The sequence below is a fragment of the Pagrus pagrus genome (genome assembly GCF_965226575.1).
Source record: "Pagrus pagrus genome assembly, chromosome: 7".
Lineage (NCBI taxonomy): Eukaryota > Metazoa > Chordata > Actinopteri > Spariformes > Sparidae > Pagrus > Pagrus pagrus.
Genome location: NC_140191.1, coordinates 21,987,293 through 22,006,256, shown reverse-complemented (window position 1 = coordinate 22,006,256; position 18,964 = coordinate 21,987,293). Strand labels below are relative to the sequence as shown.

Sequence of the window (18,964 nt, the reverse complement as noted above, 5' to 3'; positions counted from 1 at the left end):
TTTACATGAAAATAGTATATACAATTTCTTACATTACAAAAAAGGCAAATCTGGACAGAATTTTGTCCTCATACACTGTAAATCATTTAATAAAGAGTTTGAAAATGGTTAAGTGTTAGAATTTACTGTAGGCAGTGCATGGTTTTACACTGTGGACTGGTCAAAACTTTATATTCCATAAACTAAAAACGAAAATTGCAAATGATTCCAATTATCAGCTTTCAGGCTTGTGGGTGTGGGTGAGCTGGCTGTTGTTTTCTGCAGCAATGCGACGCTGAAAGACGGGGAGAGAGAGTTGAACAGAGCATCTCTGTCTTCTGTTTTAATCAACAGATTAGATGGTAGTCACTTCTCACTGGATGTGCTTGTTGCACATGTTGATTAGTCATTAATTGGCAGCTTTCATTATTTGAGAGCAGCAGCGTAAAGTGGGGCTATAAGAGAGGGCCTGATGTCATACCGGGGGAGGCTGAATAGCACCAGTCTATGAGAGAAAGGCCTTTTGGAAACGTGGACAGTGCCTAATTGGATGAGGATTTCATTGGGCTGCTTGGGAGGACTGGTCTTATGCAACGGCAAAGATGAATGGACGGAGCTCGGGAGCGATTGTGCTTGTGCACAAGTTGGCTGTAATGGTGGCCCCAGAGGGCTACGTTAGATGGATTTGCCTCCTCTTGATACCATCTTTACTACACCTGTTGGTAGCACGTAACTTTGCTGTAAAATACACAAAACTGTCTACATGAAGCTGATGAAACCATAATCAGGTCTGTGCAAGGGCCATCACTATCATCCACAACAAAAGCAAACATGTAACCATATAAAACTGACCTTGCCAGTACAATGTTTAATTTGTTTAAGGAAACGATGGAGTTCTATGTGACCCCTTGAAAGGAAATGGGAACAGGATTTGTTTTACTCGCTCTTAGGAATGCTAACAAACTGAAAAAAATCATATTAAGAGGGACTTAACTTAAGTCCCATTTCTAAGTACCAGAGTACACCACTACCAGCCCTGATTGTTTATAAGTCCGAATATAATACTAGAAAAACCAGAGGGCACAAAAAATGCAATTATGTACAGCAAAATACATGCATCCATTGTCTAAAGTGCCTTAACCAGAGCATGACAGGGCATCAGAATGCGGTTTAGGGCAGTGCTATAATACAAGAAGAGAAAAATGGCTGTATTGTTCTGAGGTTTCACACTGGGAAATGTTTCTCTGAGGGGAAAAGGGCTCTTTTTGTTTTTAGTCGTACGGTACATCGACCAAAGCCAACTAACCATGGTTTGTTTTGATTTTGCATTGCAGATTTCAGCTGGTACGGTGAGACAGAGATCAACTGAGGGAGATCAACTGAGGGGGACAGAGATAAAGGCAGTGAAACCAGGAGAGAGGGGCTAGCTAAAGAAAGAGACTGTGGGGAAGACAATGGAGTAGACACATGGACAAAGAGACGGAGATAAACTGAGAGACGACAGACATGTAGGAGTAAAAGCAACGGAACACGAGAGCAAGGGGGGGAAATGGTGCACATATGCATTAGAGAGATCATTTCGTCAGACACATCCCCGTGCATCCACACCACATTACCTGCACCCACCCGAGCGAGCATGTGGTCCCTCAGGTGTTCAGTTACCTACAGAATAAAGGCAACATTCTTGCCTCTCACGCAGGCTTGGGTTTCAGCCACATTTGGACCAACACCAGACAGTGAGAAACCCAATCCACTGTACACTTTGGTGGTTAGACAAGCAAGCATTGCATCACCTTAGGTCACAAGTGGAAAGCGGTGAGAATCAGGTTTGTACAGGTCCGTATTTACAGTATGGAGGAGGAGAGAGAAGAATAATACCGCAGAGTTTTTCCTCTGGCAACAGTTTGAGTTCTTAGAAATGACTCCTTACAAAGCAGAACATGATTACTCAGCTGTTATAGCTGAGATACCAGGTACATAAAACATTAATTGGGCTGTGCTGTCAACAGTAAGTGGTCACATTAGTCATGGGAACTGTTAACTTGTGGTTAAGAAGCAATTTTTACAGCCTGAATGCAAAGGTTTGTAGCTTGCTTTGAGGCCATGTATGGGGACTGAAGCCAATGTAGAACACTAACCCTAACCCTAACAGAGGAGTATCTAGAAATTATACCCGATTATGCAACTTTGTACAAACTTTAGCCAAAGAAACAGATAGCAGTCTCTCTCTTTTTGACCACTGACAGCTCAGCTGAGCTTTTTGGATCAGAAGGTAAGTTGCTTTGCTTTTAGCTCCAGGCAGAGTCAGTCAACTGACATGAACTGTGCTGAGGTCCCCCTGCAGGTTTGGGTTAATGGTGTCATGACATCAGGGAGGGGGTATTAACAGTGCATAAGCCTAGACTAACCAGTGCTGAATGACTGCTGGCTGACGCAAGACCCAATGGAATGCTGTCTAGAGCACGACCACAAGCTCTTATACCACCAATACAGCTAATAGGATATGTTTTTTCCCCTACGGATGGCAGCTGGAACTATATGCACACAGACAAATGTGCATTTGTAAATCAAGAAAAGTGCTCAAGTTTAAAAATGAGGCTCAGGTTTTGGTTATGCAACAAATCTCTGGGGTGATTATTGCCAAGCATGCAGCATTTCAATCAAAAGCCAAGGGAGTATGAGCAGCAGAACCAAAGTGCATTTCAGATTCTCCAAAAACAAAAACACACAAGTCTGAAGAGCAAGTTGAGTATAGCTTATTCTAAGTATAATTATGTGCAATATGTGCAGTCAGCAGCCTTTTGGCAGCCTGTCGTCTTGCAGAGTTCATGCCCCGTCATGCCTGTGCTTACTGAGCATGGACTTGAAATAGCAGGACTGGTGCTGAGGGGGTGAAAGAAACCACAGCTAGAGCGGTTGCCATGTGCACAGAGATGTGACCACAACATAATTAAATGAAAGAAAGCAGGAAATAATGGGCAGGGGCAAGGAAAAGAGAAATCCTCTTTTGGTTATGAATGGGAGCATGTCAGAAAAATCACGTGCTTGAAGAGACACAACTATAGCATGTTTTGGACTGAATGTGGCAGCGGCAGCCACGTGATCACGCTACTTCACATTCAACCACACTTTAGAGGCTGACATGCAGAGGGCCATGCATATGTGCAGTATGTGAGAGCTCCAGTGTTGCCAAGTTGGGTGAAATATTAAAGGTTGGCAAGATACATGTACATTTAAGCATACAGGATTTTAATTCATCAAATAAAAATTAACCTTACATGTACTCAAAACCATCAGATATAGTATCAAGGCATGCTTAGCTTGGTTTTATCCAGTGTTTCCTTTATCACACAGGTTCCACCTGTGGTAATGGAGGATCAATAGCTCTGCCTGTGCAGCTGACAAACCCAAATATAGGCCTATCTTACATTATTGAACAGGAGAGACCGTTATCTCAAGATTTCAACAAGTTTTTCCCTTGAAAACGTGCACTGACAGTACCTACAAAGGTCTTGTCACGTGCATCAGTCCATTCTAGCTCCACGTTCCTCATCTACATTCAGGACACACGGGCCAACGTCGATAGCTCCCAGAATCATAAATTTGGGTGCTTATGCAACTTTCTGCAGAGACCACATGCAGCCAATAAAGAAATTGATTTGGAAGAGTGCCCACATGACATGGAGGATTAGACCATCTATGAAGAGCTGCTTTGTCAAGACGTTTCCACATTAAGTTAGATTAGATAATGATCAGGCTCTCTCCTCCTCACTTACCCTCACCATCATTAAGCGCAGCCTCTCAAAGCATTGTATAACCGGGGCAAAATACTGTATCATTGACGTGATGATATAAGCTGTGGGCTTTTAAACTGAATGTCACAAAGCAGTGTACAATAAAGATCAGAGCGGTGCATCTACAGTTACAGTGTTGGGGCAAAAGCTGCCTTTCTTGCAGGCTTGAGGATGAATGAGTAGGCGAGGGATTCCTGAAGATTTTCACATCATGCAGCCCAATTTGATAAGACTTTCCCAGCACACTCCCTCTGGGAGCACTTTTGCTGCTACACTGATACAGACTTGCTTAACAAGTGCACTGATAACACTTTTTACTGTCCTGCTCCATGATCAGAAACTTCTTCCTCTTTATTGTGTTAAGCCCTTGTGGCTCCAACACAACTTACTTGGGACCTCCTGGAACCCACCCAAAGACCCCCTAAGGGTCCTCGCAGCTCACTTTGGGAACCACTGCAGTGGGGCTACATGAGTATCCATGGGAAAACGCCTCTTTTTTTCCCCCTCCCCACCCCCAAAGCAAATGCTGCCAAAAGGATAAGGCGATAAGGCGAGACTGGCGAAACTCTCACAGAATTGAGTTGCGGTGGGGAGGGTGGGGGCGCAACGCCGGGAGCTGGAGTCCTACTGGATAGAAAGTAGGCTATGGGCCACTGTAGACTGCTGTTACGCAATTGTAAACAAGGCAGGCTGTCGGGATCAAAATACTGTTCGGAGACAGACTCCGATCAGTTAACTATTGGGAAAGGTTCAGGAAAGTGCACGCGTGCGAACCCCGGAACAGTGCGCGGCGGAAACCCTTTTCCACGAGGAGACCAAAAGCATACAAGTTAATTCAGACTCACATGCAACAATAAACTTGTCCTCAGAGTTCAATGAGTGGTTGTCACAGAGGGGAGCGCGGACACAAGTCCCGCTAGACGGGTGCGCGCAGTGCGCACATGTGTTCCGACCCGCAGAACAGCGCGTGTCATCACCGCTGCACATTAAACTTTTAGTACACGCGCTCGCTGCCCACTCCCCGTGGACTTTTAATACACACACCCCACACACACAGAGAGAAAGAGAGAGACACACACACACCGGTGAAGCGCGAGAACGGCGTCTTCATCCCGGCAACACGCACTCACCTCACCGCCGGATCAGTTGGAGGAAGACTACGGCCGTCAGAGACAAACACGGAGAGTGGCAGTGGAGATGAAGGGACAGTCGGCAGCAGCGGATCAGGCCACGGTGGTCAACATTCCCGGACTGGACAGATAGACAGAGGCAAGGAGAGGAGGTGGAGGAGGAGGAGGAGGAGGAGGAGGCGAAAACAGTGGCCGCAAAGACTGCAGGCAGCTCATCTCATGCGGCCGGGGAGGACACACACACATAACACGCACACAAACACACACAAACACACACGCATGCACTCACGCACACAAACAACTCCTCCTCTTCAGGCGAGACCACGCCCACGAGCGAGGGGTGATTAATGCGGCGTTCACGTCTTATGGGAATAAGGGCGTGTTCACGGGATTCCGCTCTTTTTTTGAAGAGCTGTCTTTTCAGTGGGTGCTGCTATAAACACGCAGAGCTTTGTGTGAATAAGAGGGGTTGCAGAGTGTGTGAGCATGCATGTTTCGTCACAGGTTGCATGTTCGAGTTGTTGGGTTGTCTTGAAAAAGCCCTTTAAAAATTGTTTTGCAGAAAGGCAAGGAGCTGCTCAACAGCAGATGATTTCTCTCTGACCCTTATAAAGTGCCTAAGAAACCTCAACCAGCTCTTACTGTATTCATAGCATCAATATAAACATTTAATAGGCTACACTTTTGTCTTTCTATGAATCTGTTGCATTGTAAATACTGTGTTATCAAACAACAACCAATAAAGTTTTCTCTCAGTTAAAAGTTATCACACTTTAATAACCATCATTATAAAATGGTAACTGTACCGCTAATTAAACTTTAGATGGTCGTTATTTCACAGCAGCAACAAACAATGAAAGAGTTGCAAGTGATGTTCATAAGCTTTTAAACTAAACTAAAGCATTTTGTTGCTTATTTACAGTTAAATAACTTTTAACTTAAGGCTAATTAATTCTAACTTTACCATTATGGTTATTATAACATGTTGCCAAACTTAATAGTATATTATAATTAGAAAACTTTCTGTTCCCTCATTTTTGCCAACTGATTATACCTCTATACCTTTAAAAAAACACACATGTGACACTGTTAAAACAATGCATGTACAGCAAATGTTTTTAATAAATAGGGTGAATTACTGTGTGTGTTAACTGGCTGTTAGACAGGCTATTACCTCAGGACTGAAATTGTAAACCAAGGTGGCGACATTGCAAGTCTTCTGTTATGATGTACTGTGTGACAGGGCTTCACTTTTAATTAGACGCTCTGCTCCGACAAGCACGATCAGAAATTTAAACACTGGTGGCTGTGAGGTATGTTTATTGCTCAACTGGGGCTCAAATCTCATTGCACCACAGTCACCTTCCTGGTTGTGTTTATCCCTCTGAGCCTTGTAAAGGGTATTGCATAAGACCTTCTGATGTTTATGTTACTGAGAGCAACATCAAGAGGTGTACATTCAGCTCATGTGTTACTGATAAGTAGCTTAAAACATGTAGAGGTTGATAAAACATTTCAGAGGAGCAGCGTTCCTACACCTTTCCCATAGTCAAATTCAAGCCCTTCTTGAGTATTTTCAAGGTTTCCCATCCAAATTTACATCTATGTTTATTACGTACTTGTTTACATATATACACTCAAAATGATTACTTCACCTCATCACATTAAATCAGCTGTTGTTGTGCTATAAACAGCCAAAATATGTTTGTTTAATTGCGATAGCATTCTGCAGAAGGGTGGAAAAATTAAAGAGAAAACAAAAATGTATCACCCGTCTGAAAGTAGACTTGGCCTCTTAAATAACCTGGTTGAGCCAATATAAAACCATCTACAATAAAAGCAATACAGTTACAATTTCATACAAGGATTTCCACCACCTGTACAGAGCCCGGAGGAATGACATGCACCACAGGCATTGACTAGAATTGAACCCAACAGCACTGTCACATACATGACAGTTCATTTTTCACACTGCCTGTGATATTTCAGCTTCACTGGAGGGAAAACACCATGGGAGTCTGAAGTGCAAGAGGTCATCAGTCCTGAGCGGTGTGTGTATGTGTGTGTCTGGATCGGGACAACAGGGTGCTCACACTGTGTCTCCCCAGTGTATAAACTGAAATACACTCAAAAGAGCAGACATTGTGCAGCCACTGGCATCACACACCGGCTGACATACAAATAAACACCATGTCAGTCATATTAAAGCATTCATCCTGTGAGACTGGCGCTGAGACATAAACTACACACGCATTATGTTGATTCCACCTCATCAGACATTCAGCATCACACAGGCCCTTTGTGCAGATTGATTGATAAGATACAGGGTAGACTAGCCAACATTAGGAAACAAAGTCAATACAAACCCCTGCTGATAGTCGCTGTGGCTGTCCATCACTCATAAGTCGGCCGGGCAAGACTAACAAAGCTGTGTAACATAAGCCGAGGCAGTTGGTGGATGGCTCTCACTGAAGAGTCTCACACTGAGTATGAGTATGCCATAGAAGGAGCTCAACACTTTCTCAATTCATTACTCAACTTGGCATAAAAAAAGCCACATTTAAGTGTCTGTTGTGATCCAAAGTACGATTAAATGATCAAATTTTTATTAGTTAGGTTAGGTTTCCATGTGAAACTGTTATGGCAACAAATAAACACTCACCAGTAAGGTTGGTAAAGGCGCGGAGCCAAACCTAAAAGGATTCATTTCTGTTTTTATTATCTGTATTTTGTGGTGCGATGTTCTGGTAATTCTTGATTCAGGAGTTGTTGACGTTGCCGGTATGGTTAGGATGGTTTGGAACCATAACACAGGCACAAGCTCGCGTACCATACTCACAACAAAAATACCACTCACACCCACCCACACACACGCCCTTCAGAGATTTGTAAGGCAGATTAGAATGGCTGTAGAGTGAGCATGGACTCTGACCCACAAAAGAGCCTGCGGTCCACTGCGGGAATTCTTCTCTGGCCAACAGAGCCAAGATATGCACTCCGACTTATTCCACTGCTAAAACTGACTTAACATCACTCTACACTGGTCAGTAAGATCTGTGAAAGTGCAGCAATTGACCTTTTATTTGGGAGCACCTTGCACTCAAAAGAAGATGGAACTAGTATTTGTTCGTGATTGAGTGAAACGCGTGCAGATTTATGACAAGTCACCTGAGATTTCTCTACTAAACACTCTTAACGTTGCGACTCGTGTGGATATTTGCAGCGTTCAGTTGCTTCTAGGGAAAAGATGGAAGGGCACAATGACTTGTGTTTCAGGAATCAGGAATGCAGGTTAGGTTCAAGTTCTGTGAGAGTCATTTTGTGTGACCACATGGTGATGAGTCAGGGCCATGAGCTGCTGCCCGGAATAGTAGCTCATCTGTGGTGTGGCAGGAAAGGAGAGAGAGAGAGAGAGAGAGAGGTTGCAATATATTTCATAAGGACAGCAGGATGACCACAGTCTACAGGCAGCCACAGTGCTGGGAATGGCAAGGGCACATCAGAGTGATGCTTTCCAGGGCAAGGTTCACACTACCATCTGCTGAACATTTGTCTAATTTGAGAGGTGAAAATGCAAATTTTAAGGGTAAATAAGGTGAAAACACAGGAATGTCAGCTGCAAGTCAGTTTTCACTTGATTACAAAATGATTTATTGAATCAAAAATTAGGTAGACAAAAACAGTTGTGCAACCTTCCCAAGAAAAAAAACAAACACAATGTGCACTTAAAACTTATAAAGCAATAGCTTATAAAATGTTCACACTATCAGTGAAACAGCTCTCTATCAAAGAGTTTAATCAAATCTTTCTCGCTGAAGACACTCTCTTTAGTTTACAAAATATACAATGCTACAATGTGCTGCAGGCTATTGTGTGGAAGCAGAAAGTGAAGCAACCCCTTCTAAGCTGAGGGGAAAAAAACAAACAGAAAAGCTCTTAGGGTTTCACTCTCTGGATAAAACATACAACAGTAAAATATTGAGCAAGTGATGAAACTGAGCATAAATTAAAATAAATCTAAACTCCCTTTACTCAGATTAATCTGACAATCCACAGCAGCAAGCGTTTACACCTGAATATGCGAAAGATGATTAGGCTACTTTATTCATAACCATACCATTTAATGGCAGAGGTCCACTCTCCTTCTAGCCATAACTCCCCCACACTGTAAACTTCACCTACAGAGGAGCAGACACAATAACACTTACCTAAATCAAGGCCACTGATAAACTAAACAGCTGCTTTCCTACACCTGCTTGTGTGTATTAAACACTACTTAATCGTAGTGACTAGCTGATTAATAAAATAATGTCTTTGCTCCTGGTGGCATCCACCATCGATATACTTTAATAACAGTGCTTCAAAAACATTGAGATGACCAGGAAAAGAGAGGTTCATCTCCAATATAATCAAACATCAAAGGCACGGTCAGTCATATCTCTACTGTACAAGTATAAGTCTCTGCAGGGCATCGATCACGTATAACAATGTCTTTAGATCTTTAATTAACAGCAGCACAAATGAAAGTTAGAAACTAAAACAGGAGCACATTGAGCAAACAGGTACGAGTCTGTCACCACCATCTTACTCCTCCTCAGAGCCAAGAACTGCAGAGGTTGGCATTACGGACCAGATCTGGATTAAATATTACACCTTAAAAAAATCAGACATTGTCAATGGATCAATCCGAAGTGTTATCTTAATTTGTTAAACAAATATGAAGTAGTTCAAATCTGGAAACATCATCATATCCAACTTATTGCACCCCATATAGACTTTTTACATCAAACACCATACACATAACACTGACTGAGCAACAGTATAAGGCATCCATAAATTAAAAAAAAAAAGATCAGAGCAAAATAAAATAAAAGAAAGATCTAAAGTAGCATAAACCATCTATATTTGCTTTCATTGGCACACATTTTTGTACAAATTTCCAGTTAAAACTACTGAATTCAAGTACAGATGGCAAGATATGTTTAGGAACAGCAATATGTTATAAAGATGGACACAGGATGGACTTTTCCCAGCAAGACACTGTTAGAAGCTGACTGAGAGATCTGATATCATGAGTAGAATTAACTGCAAACCTTTTCACCCGTGACACCTTTATCAGACAGATGCTACTGGTGTTTGGCTACTAAGAGAGCAATATATCCCTTTGCAAGAATAAATGTACAAATCATTCTGCTTTTATACTACAGTCTTTAAGCATTAGTGCATCAGGTTAAGCACAAGGCCCCGGATTGGTGGTCAGAGCTGTGGAGCCCCCTTTTGATCAGTTTTTCCTTGGTAGCATGTAGAAATCATTCTGTATCCTCTTTATTTTTTTCATAATTCGTCAGAATAAGTTCAAACAACATTCACTCAAAATGTGACTCAGACCACTTTTCCAAACGTCTGTTGCAAAAGCACAATGGCAAAAAAACAAAACTGAAATTAAACTTGATAAATGACTCCTCGTTGCGGTGATGTGGGCTTCCCCTCCTACTGCTGAGGGAGCGTTGAGGAGCTTGCTTGGATTGTTCCCAGTCTGCCGTTCACTTTGACGGTCTTTTTGGGCACAGCGACCTATTTAACAGAGACACAACACGTCATGTTTGCAGTTCCCCTCTTCAGTAACAACACAAGTAATAGTTCTTGGCATGAAGAGAAGAATATATAAGGTTCGTTGGTGTCTAATCCGACGACTGAAAAAACACCCAAACTCAAAAGATTTTATTAGTTAACGTTTTACTTCATCAGAACTGAAAAGAGATGAGGTCAAGAATTCTTTGACTACTTCTCTCCTCCTAAAACTTTTAAAGCTCTGCAGTTGTTTCTGTCTGATTTAAATGACGGGAAAATAATAATGCAAAAAAAAAAAAAAATGCTTCTGGCAACTGTAATTTCACACAGCTGCTGACCTGAAATTGAACTTTATCTTCTTAGAAATATTCTCACAGCGGTACAGTATGGCTGTCAGATGCATCTGCGAATGTGTTACAATCTGCAATTCATTTCCAGTTTCCCGGCTGCTGCACCACAGGAGGGCTTTGTTCTGCCAATGATGTCTTCCAACGAGGCGAGACGTGAGAAACCAGACTGAAGATGTGAAGAGAGGACGCTACTTCAAATCATATGCTTTTCTGTTGCTGTCTCTGGCTTTCTTGCCTCACTCTGCTTTGTCTCTGCCCATTTTTTATGACAGTCTCTCTTTTCCTTGATAATAGTTCTCTGGGTGAAATTATGTCGTTCTGTGAACCAAGACTCGTGAATAAAACTAAAAAATCCTATCATTAAGATATTCATCAGTTGCTGTTACAATGCTACATTTTTATTTGCTTCTGCTTTGGTTAATTTCTAATTTCTTCATCATTTCACATATATTTCCCTGTTCTGCAGTTTGCAATTTGACCAAAAGGGACATGTGTGATGAAGAGTTTAACTCTTCCCTCATAGTTGTGTTTTCTTGAAGCAACTGCAGAATTGACAATCTAATGGTATTAATGCAGAGTCAATACAGGGTGTGTCAAGTTCTGCAATAACTTTGACTCTGTGGTGTAAACAGTGGTGTTTTTTCTGTGTTCTTACCTTTTTTAGCCTCTCTGCAGCAGATCCAGTGCGAATGGCCTCCAGCATAGCCTCCCTGGCCAAGGCAGGGTTCATGGGGGCGTTAGCACTTGGATGTGCCACAGTGCTCGGCTTAGCCTGGGGCAAGACAGGGGGAGGAGGTGGAGGTGCAATCATGGGCGGCGGTGGTGGTGGGGTAAAGACAGGAGGAGAGGGAAAGGAGGGAGAGGGGGGAGGGCCTGCACTGCTCTCCTCCTCAGAAGCCTTCCTGAACTTCTCAAGCTCATCAGCAGCCTCAGATTTGGTCTGGAGGACACAAAGAGGTGAGACAATGGTAACTCTAGACACATAAACAGAGGCAGGGGCCAGCTGCTCTCACATCAGTGCATTTGAACTCAAATGCCAGACCTAACACACAAGTGTATCTAACATCTGACACACACACACACAAATTCTTTTCTGTTCTAATCTTTCTGCAGCAGTTTCTGTTTTTCACATTTGTATGATTTTATCTTGCTTATTTTTGTACTTCCATTGTGTTTTATTTATTTATCTACTTTTTCTTTTTTAAGAGGCACAAAGTTTCTGAGTCTGATTTAGGCATGCAGCATTCCTGAGATTCCAGTTCTGGTAAGGAACCTCCAGAATAGAACCGCAGATGTTTCGGCTACAGCAGCACGTTCTCTGCCCCTTTCATTCCACATGCGTCCTTACATGACAGCAAACCACAGCTCACAGTCAACACAGAGGGATGGAAACAGACACCCATGCTTGCATAACTTGGTTCATACGTGTTTGTGTGAGCTGCTAACTGGCTCACAACTAAAAGAGTTTGCAAATCCTTATAAACATACTTCCTATGCTAATCATAATTGCATAAGAAGTACGCGTCTTTGCTCTTTGAGTCGAACAAGTCTAAGAGTTTACAGTCACCCTCTGTGAAGCTGTACTAACTGCTAAAGTCAGCACTATGAAAAAAATGTAATTCTGATGTTCAGAAGGTATGTTTATGTTCAACATCTCAGTTTAGAGCATTAGCATGCTAACATTTGCTAGTTGATACTAAAAGGAAAGTGCACTAAGAAGGGATTAGGATCCATCTTCTTGGGACCACAAGTGTCCTTTAGCTTGGCTAAAAAGCAGTATTGTTGATGTGTAAGAAAGTATAGAATTAACTTTTCTTTGAGGATAAGAGTGGATACATTTAAGGAGCAACTCGAGACTCATTGACAAGTTTACATTAGAGCCCAACCAATGCTTGATTTTTGGGGTCGATGCCGATATTAGGGAGTAACACAATTCCGACATATTTCGGTTGATACATCGGCCGATATACACGCATTATTTGCGATGAACCCTCAAATGTGGTCATCCAGTATTTGTCAGAAAGATATGTAACAGGCATAAGGCCTAATTTAGAATATCTCAATGTAATATGTTTACACGACTCTTGTACTTTTGTAATATGGTATTCTGCATGTTAGTGGAAAACTAGTGTGCATGTACATGTAGTCATTGTTAAGACTTTTAAAGGTAAGGTTTAAACTTCCTACCACCCCCACTGATACTGACAGACATGGAGTGATATTCTGTAAATAACTAAGAGAGTATTTTACCTTCCTCAGCCGTCCGGAGGTGGTCGTAGCTCTAATAGCAGCCAGAAGAGCAGATCTCTCATTCTCCTCCTCAACATAAGATGCTTTAGTCATGCTGCTGGGACCAGATGTGGTCATCTAAAAATACATTTAAAAGAAAATCAAAATCCCCTTTTTTCTCTCCCAGACAACACCATCATTAAGACTGTGCTGAATTTAAGCACATAGTGTAATTTTACTACTGGTAGTCGAGTCGATGCTACAACAATACTGCACTTTGTTTATCTTGATCTCACCTTCTTGAGCCTGTCCCTGCCTCCGCCTGTCTGAATTGCCTCCATCAGGCTGCTGTGCAGAGACGTATCTTTCTCAATGGATTTACAAATGACTGGTCTGAACTTTTTCACTGGGCCAAACAGTGTCACGGGCGGAGGCGCAGGCGTCACACCACTGTTTACTACTGTCACAGAAGGTTGTGGTTTCACATCAGGTGTTGGTTTAGTGGCTACCTTGGGCATGTCCCTCGTGTTCTGAGGACAAGATGTGGAGTAATAAGTACAGTTGCATTAACAGTAACAATTTTGCTGTAAAGATTATTTAAAATCTTTGTTCATAACATGAAATACAGTATTTATACTACATGTTTTACTCACGCTTGTCTGGCCTTGTGACACAGTCTTGGGGATTGTGGATGGTTTGGCAGATAAATGTGGAGGACTCCTTTGTGCAGGGCTGGAGCTTCTGGGCCGAATATGTTCACTATTATCTCTGTCATTATTGGCGGTCATATTTATTTGGGCGGGGCCAGTGGACTGAAAGCCCTTATTCTTGGTTGTTTCTGTTTCCAGTGTATTAGAGTTTCCTTTGATGGATCCAACGCTACTACCAAATCCTCCCCTGTCCGGTCTCACTTCGCCAAAATCCCTCTGGCTGTCTGACACATACTCCGGGAAGCTCATAGACCTCTTCGGACCAGGAGGGTTGGATTTAAAAGCAGATTCATTCTCCTTATTATCTGACAAAGACAAATGGGAAGATTGGTGTGGATTCACTTGTATGGACCGGCCTGATCTCTGGAAACCAACAGTCTGTGATCTCAAAGAGGCAGAGGAATCTGGTACGTAAGAGTTGGGTGCAGCTGAGGTCTTACTGTATTTAGTGATGGCAGATGCCACGTATTGGCTTGAGGTTCTTCTGGACGGTTTGAGAAAGACAAGGTCTTTTCTCAGGTCTGGAAAGATAGGAGGAGGAAGGGTAGGTTTATTAATTGGCTTGGACACTGAAATCTTGCTCTCCACCTCTACCCGCTCCTCTTTTGCAACTTTGATGTCCTTTGCTGGTTCTTTAGCTTCTTCTTCAACGATCACTTTAGGCTGGACTCTCTCTGCAGGTTTATTAAGTGAAGTTCGCATCATTTTCATGTCCTCACCATTACTGGTCTTCTTTGTAGTTTCTGAGATTGCAGTAGGAGTACTTTTCAGGCCATCTGTGCTCTCCTTAGTCTTATCAATGAGACCTCTGTTCTGGGCAACAGCACTTTCTTGTCTCTCATTTGAGCACCAAAAAGCTTTGGCTTTTCCAACAAGTTGAGACCCCTCACTGTTATTAATTCCCAGTTCTGATGAGCCACTAACTTTGTTCCGGGAGACACCCGCTCTCACCATGTTTCCTTGGTCGTCAATCCTAATGGCACCGACAGTTAATGTGGCAGCTGGCTCTCCAGTAGCAGCTTGTAGGATGGAGGGTTTGGGTGGGACCACAGTGAACGTTTTCATACCGAAGCGTGATGTGACGTTGCGAGTGATTTTACCATGTAAAGCATTTGAGCTGGGGTTATTTTGGTTATCTCTGTGTACCTCTTCTTCTCTTTCTGAAGACACTGTTCTCTGAATGTTTGGTGGAAGAACAGGTTTCTTCTCTGGAATGGATATAGTGTTACTTCTCACAGGTTCAGGTTTGATCTCAGTGCTCTTGCTGTGTTTCTGCAGGTCAGCATTAGATTTCACTGCTGATGTTGTTCTTTGTTTATCCTTCTTCACACTGTTAGTGTCAGTGATCTCTTTTGTTTTTGTCTCTAGTATCTTTTCGTCCTTTTTATCACCTTTAGACTTCTTCTCCTTTGACTTACTGGGCTGCGAAGTATTTTCACTGCTGCTTTTATTACTGTCAGCAGCTGTACAAGCATTGTTGTTTTTGTTCTGTGTCTCTACGCTGGACCTGCGACCAAAGCCTGGACCTGTGGAAAAACAGAAGAATAGAGTAGCCGCAAAAACAAAAATATAAATGAGATACATAAAAGTTTTGAACTGTCTTGTATTAATGCCATTGAGCCTGAATGAATGCTTCCAAAGGTAACAATAGCTGTTGACATGTCAGCCTCTGTATGCTCTACTGAACGTAGCCTTGCTGTTCTTCTTACCTTTGCTGCCAGCAGATTCAGTTCTGGTCAGTGACTTTGCCTCATTTTCTACAATGTTATGCTCATAGTCCTCCAGTACTTCATCTATGGCTGTGACTGGCACATCCATGTCCACTACAGACACTGGCACCTCATTGCTGTCTGTGGACACGTTATAGGGAGTCTCCTTCACTGAAACTATATCTATGTGGTCTGGAAAAGGGGAACAGATCAAGGGGTTAAGACATAATACTTTGGTTCTTTAGGCACATTTTTATTTGGATTTTTTAGGAATATCACCATGGCTATAACTTATCAAAACTGACTGAGTTTGGAACAGTCACTTGTGGTCAGTGTAGAGAACAGTAATGTGAAATGTTTTAAACTTATGTTTAATCCGTGGCATGCCTCCTCACCTGCAAGGTTTGCTTCAAAATCAGCCAAAGTCTGATGGAGCTGGGCTGTGAGCTCTGAATCATCTTCATAGCTGTCCTTTAACCTGTCTGACTTTGCCTGTGGGTTGATGTCATTATGCCTGAGGATGGTACATACAAATGTGTGTTATAAAGACATCTGCACACATACGCATGTAAAAACACACACACACACAGTCCCATTACATTTATAATGCAAACAAGAGATTTTGCGCATGGGGACAGCCATAATACAGCACTGCCCATGACTCCATAATTTTTATTAACAGTCACCACCTAACAGCTGTTATGAACTGCTTATTTGATGCTGTTGTTAAATCCAGCACTCTTCCCGTTACTAATCTGCCACAGAAACCAAAAGGCTAAATACAGTTCAGTAGTAGAAGAGAGAAAACAAATGTGTTCGTTTTAAATATTTTGGCTTGTTCAAAGTTGAATTTTATTTTTACTGGAGCCTGCTGGCTTTGAGACATGTAGCTGTAAAGATATTATTACCACAGTTTAAACTTCCTTCACTCTCTTCAAGGGTTCAGCAGAGCATTCTCATGGGTTACTGGCATATTAGCCATAACAAATTGCAACAAGAAGGCCAAACCAAATAGAATTTGTCTTCTAAGAGACTTGGACTGGTCCGCTTTTCCTCAACGATTCTGAGAAAATGGGGTTACAGTGCTTTCCTGGAATACAAAGAGGCCAGAAACATCAGGCCAGACCCAGGATTCATAGAGTTTCTCTGATGAAGACCATCGATCTCAGAATCCTGGTCTGGGCACATTACCATACACATTTCACAACAACTTAAAAGGCGAAAAGTGATCTGGGGCAGCACTCATTTTTCCACAAAGTCCTTTGAAAGCGGGCCTAGAACCATAACTATGAAAGCCCAGCACTGAAAGTTGAGGGTGCCAGCTTTGGAAACAACTCAGATTTAACACATGGCCGGAACTGCTCTTGGTTATGACTGCTGGCACGGTTAAAAACTGTGGAGAGACTTCTATAGCTGGCTGAAACAGTGACGGGTCACTCTTCAGGTGAAAATACAAGGGTGACACTGAGCTTGATCGCCTTATGCGAGAATTTAACTGATAATCTTCATGCAGGCGTTAGTCGTCTGTGGTTAGGTTGGCTCAAATCGACTGCAAGTTGAATGGCACATGCATTATCTCGCCTGCCAGGAAACCAGGATCTATTAAAATGGATTTTAAAATAAAAGGTGACAGCAACTGGGAAGATTTGAGATACTTGGAATCTGCAAAAAGCAAATACTGGGAAGCATACTGCCAGTGAGACAAATGAGTAAGGTAGACACTGAGTCATTTGTATTCTCTTGAGGCCAAAGCAGATGTCTTAACGTGGCTAACCATCTTGAATGAGACTTTTATCATCTTCATGGCCAAATATCACAAATTTAACTGAACTTCATTCTACTCTCTGCCACTTTCTGCTTTCTCTATTTGTGATTTCCATGACCTCCTCTCTACCTGTGTCTTGATCCCCAGGTGGCACATCCCTCATCGCTGTCACTGGAATTGTCCCGCACTGGTCCCAGCAGTCTCTCTCCTCCGCCTCCGCTACTCCCATCCAGAGACAAACTCCCATCTGGGGATGTGGGTTGGGTGTCAGATAGAGAGCTGACCAAGCCTGAGTCCTCGCCCTCTGCCATGCCCTCAGAGGCAGCGTAACCCTGGTCGGGCAGGCTGCTTCCGCCGCTGCTGCTTCCCAAGGACATGGTCTCCTCCTCGGGTGTTTCAGTTTCTGGTTTCTGGTCAGTGACTGTGGAGCTCCGCATGGAGTGGAGCCAAGCTGGGAGAGGAAAGAGGAACATCTTAGCATCAGTACTGGGCGTTATCACTGTCCTTTTAAGAATGTCAGCAACTGTTAGTTGCAACTCAACATCAAAAACAATGGGTTTCCAATGGCCTTAAGTTGTGTATGGTTAATATCTTTATGTTTTTACTCACACCATGCATTAACTTTCAGGCCTTATTTATTTTTCTTAAATCTACAAACTTTTAAAGACTTTTGATACCTGAGAAAGCACAGAGAAAAATAACACACCAAATCATTTCCTCATGATTTGATATCACCATTTGTCTGAATTTGTTTGACAGGAAGCACAGGATGCAGAGCGAGCAAGAGATGGGAGAAAAGGAAAAAAAAAAACGTGGAGAGGAAGTATTTACGTTAGTTTCAAAATTCATTCTGACACCAAACACACACACACAAACCAGAAAACACAGGCCAAATATACAAACGCAAGCCCGGACCACAACCACTTGCGGCTTGATAAAACAGCTTTAATGATCTGTGGGTGGATTTACTGTAAACAAACTCTTTTAATTAGATTTTGACAGTACTGTTTAAGGTTCCAGTGAAAGATAGTATTGCTTTAAACCCTCTCATCTCTTTAGTACAGTCATGCTCTGGTCAGTGCTGTGGGTTTTGGAGAACCTATTTAGTCCGTCACTGATCTCATTGAACTCTAGGCCAAGAGAATAAAAATCAATGTACCATTTGTTGGGTTTTCAGCAGCCCGGCCAGCATGCACAGCACTGGAAACTCAACAGGGGATTCTTTAATATGAGTTCAACAGCGAGGGACCTGGTTTGTAACACCAGGTGTCTGTGAGTCTGTGCATGTATTTGGGCATTTGTTGTACTCCAATATGTCTTCCAATGTGTGTGTGTGTGTGTGTGTGTGTGTGTGTGTGAGACTGTGTGTGTGCACACTAGGCCTGTCAGTTTTGGGCCCGGTCCTAATGGTGTGGAGAGAACAGTCAGTTCCAGGAGATGTGGTGATGACTCACAGGGCTGTCCTCCCAGCTCCTTCCCAGCAACAGCTTAGTCATGCCAGCAACAGCCACAATCAGCACACACACACACACACACACACACACATGCACAGACAAGTGCATGTATACTCACACTGTGTATGTTTACACACATATGCTTAAAACAAGTTAACATCCACACACAGTTCTAAAACTTCCAACACAAGGTGACATTAGGCACATGCTTCAGTTAAAGCCAAACAAAGTGTCCCAAGCAAATCAATACTGTGACGTGTTACTTGTCAAAGT

The 18,964-nt window shown here is 42.6% G+C and overlaps 2 protein-coding genes across 8 annotated transcripts in view; both read right to left on the bottom strand.

Moving 5' to 3' along the window:
- Nucleotides 1–5,071, bottom strand: part of LOC311260142 (growth factor receptor-bound protein 10-like) — a 70,635-nt gene extending 65,564 nt beyond the window's left edge. The window contains exon 1 of the mRNA XM_084357657.1: nt 4,904–5,071. The gene's annotated coding sequence lies outside the window, so the exon portion shown is untranslated. The remainder of the gene's footprint in view (nt 1–4,903) is intronic.
- Nucleotides 5,072–8,515: 3,444 nt separating this feature from the next.
- Nucleotides 8,516–18,964, bottom strand: part of cobl (cordon-bleu WH2 repeat protein) — a 56,729-nt gene continuing 46,280 nt past the window's right edge. For all 7 annotated transcript variants that reach the window (XM_084358104.1, XM_084358108.1, XM_084358109.1 and 4 more), the window contains 8 exons: nt 17,367–17,688; nt 15,868–15,986; nt 15,473–15,664; nt 13,707–15,289; nt 13,350–13,583; nt 13,075–13,191; nt 11,480–11,764; nt 8,516–10,477 (listed from right to left, as the gene is read on the bottom strand). In XM_084358104.1, coding sequence (XP_084214230.1) covers nt 10,394–10,477; nt 11,480–11,764; nt 13,075–13,191; nt 13,350–13,583; nt 13,707–15,289; nt 15,473–15,664; nt 15,868–15,986; nt 17,367–17,688 — 2,936 coding nt within the window. In that variant the 3' untranslated portion in view covers nt 8,516–10,393. The remainder of the gene's footprint in view (nt 10,478–11,479; nt 11,765–13,074; nt 13,192–13,349; nt 13,584–13,706; nt 15,290–15,472; nt 15,665–15,867; nt 15,987–17,366; nt 17,689–18,964) is intronic.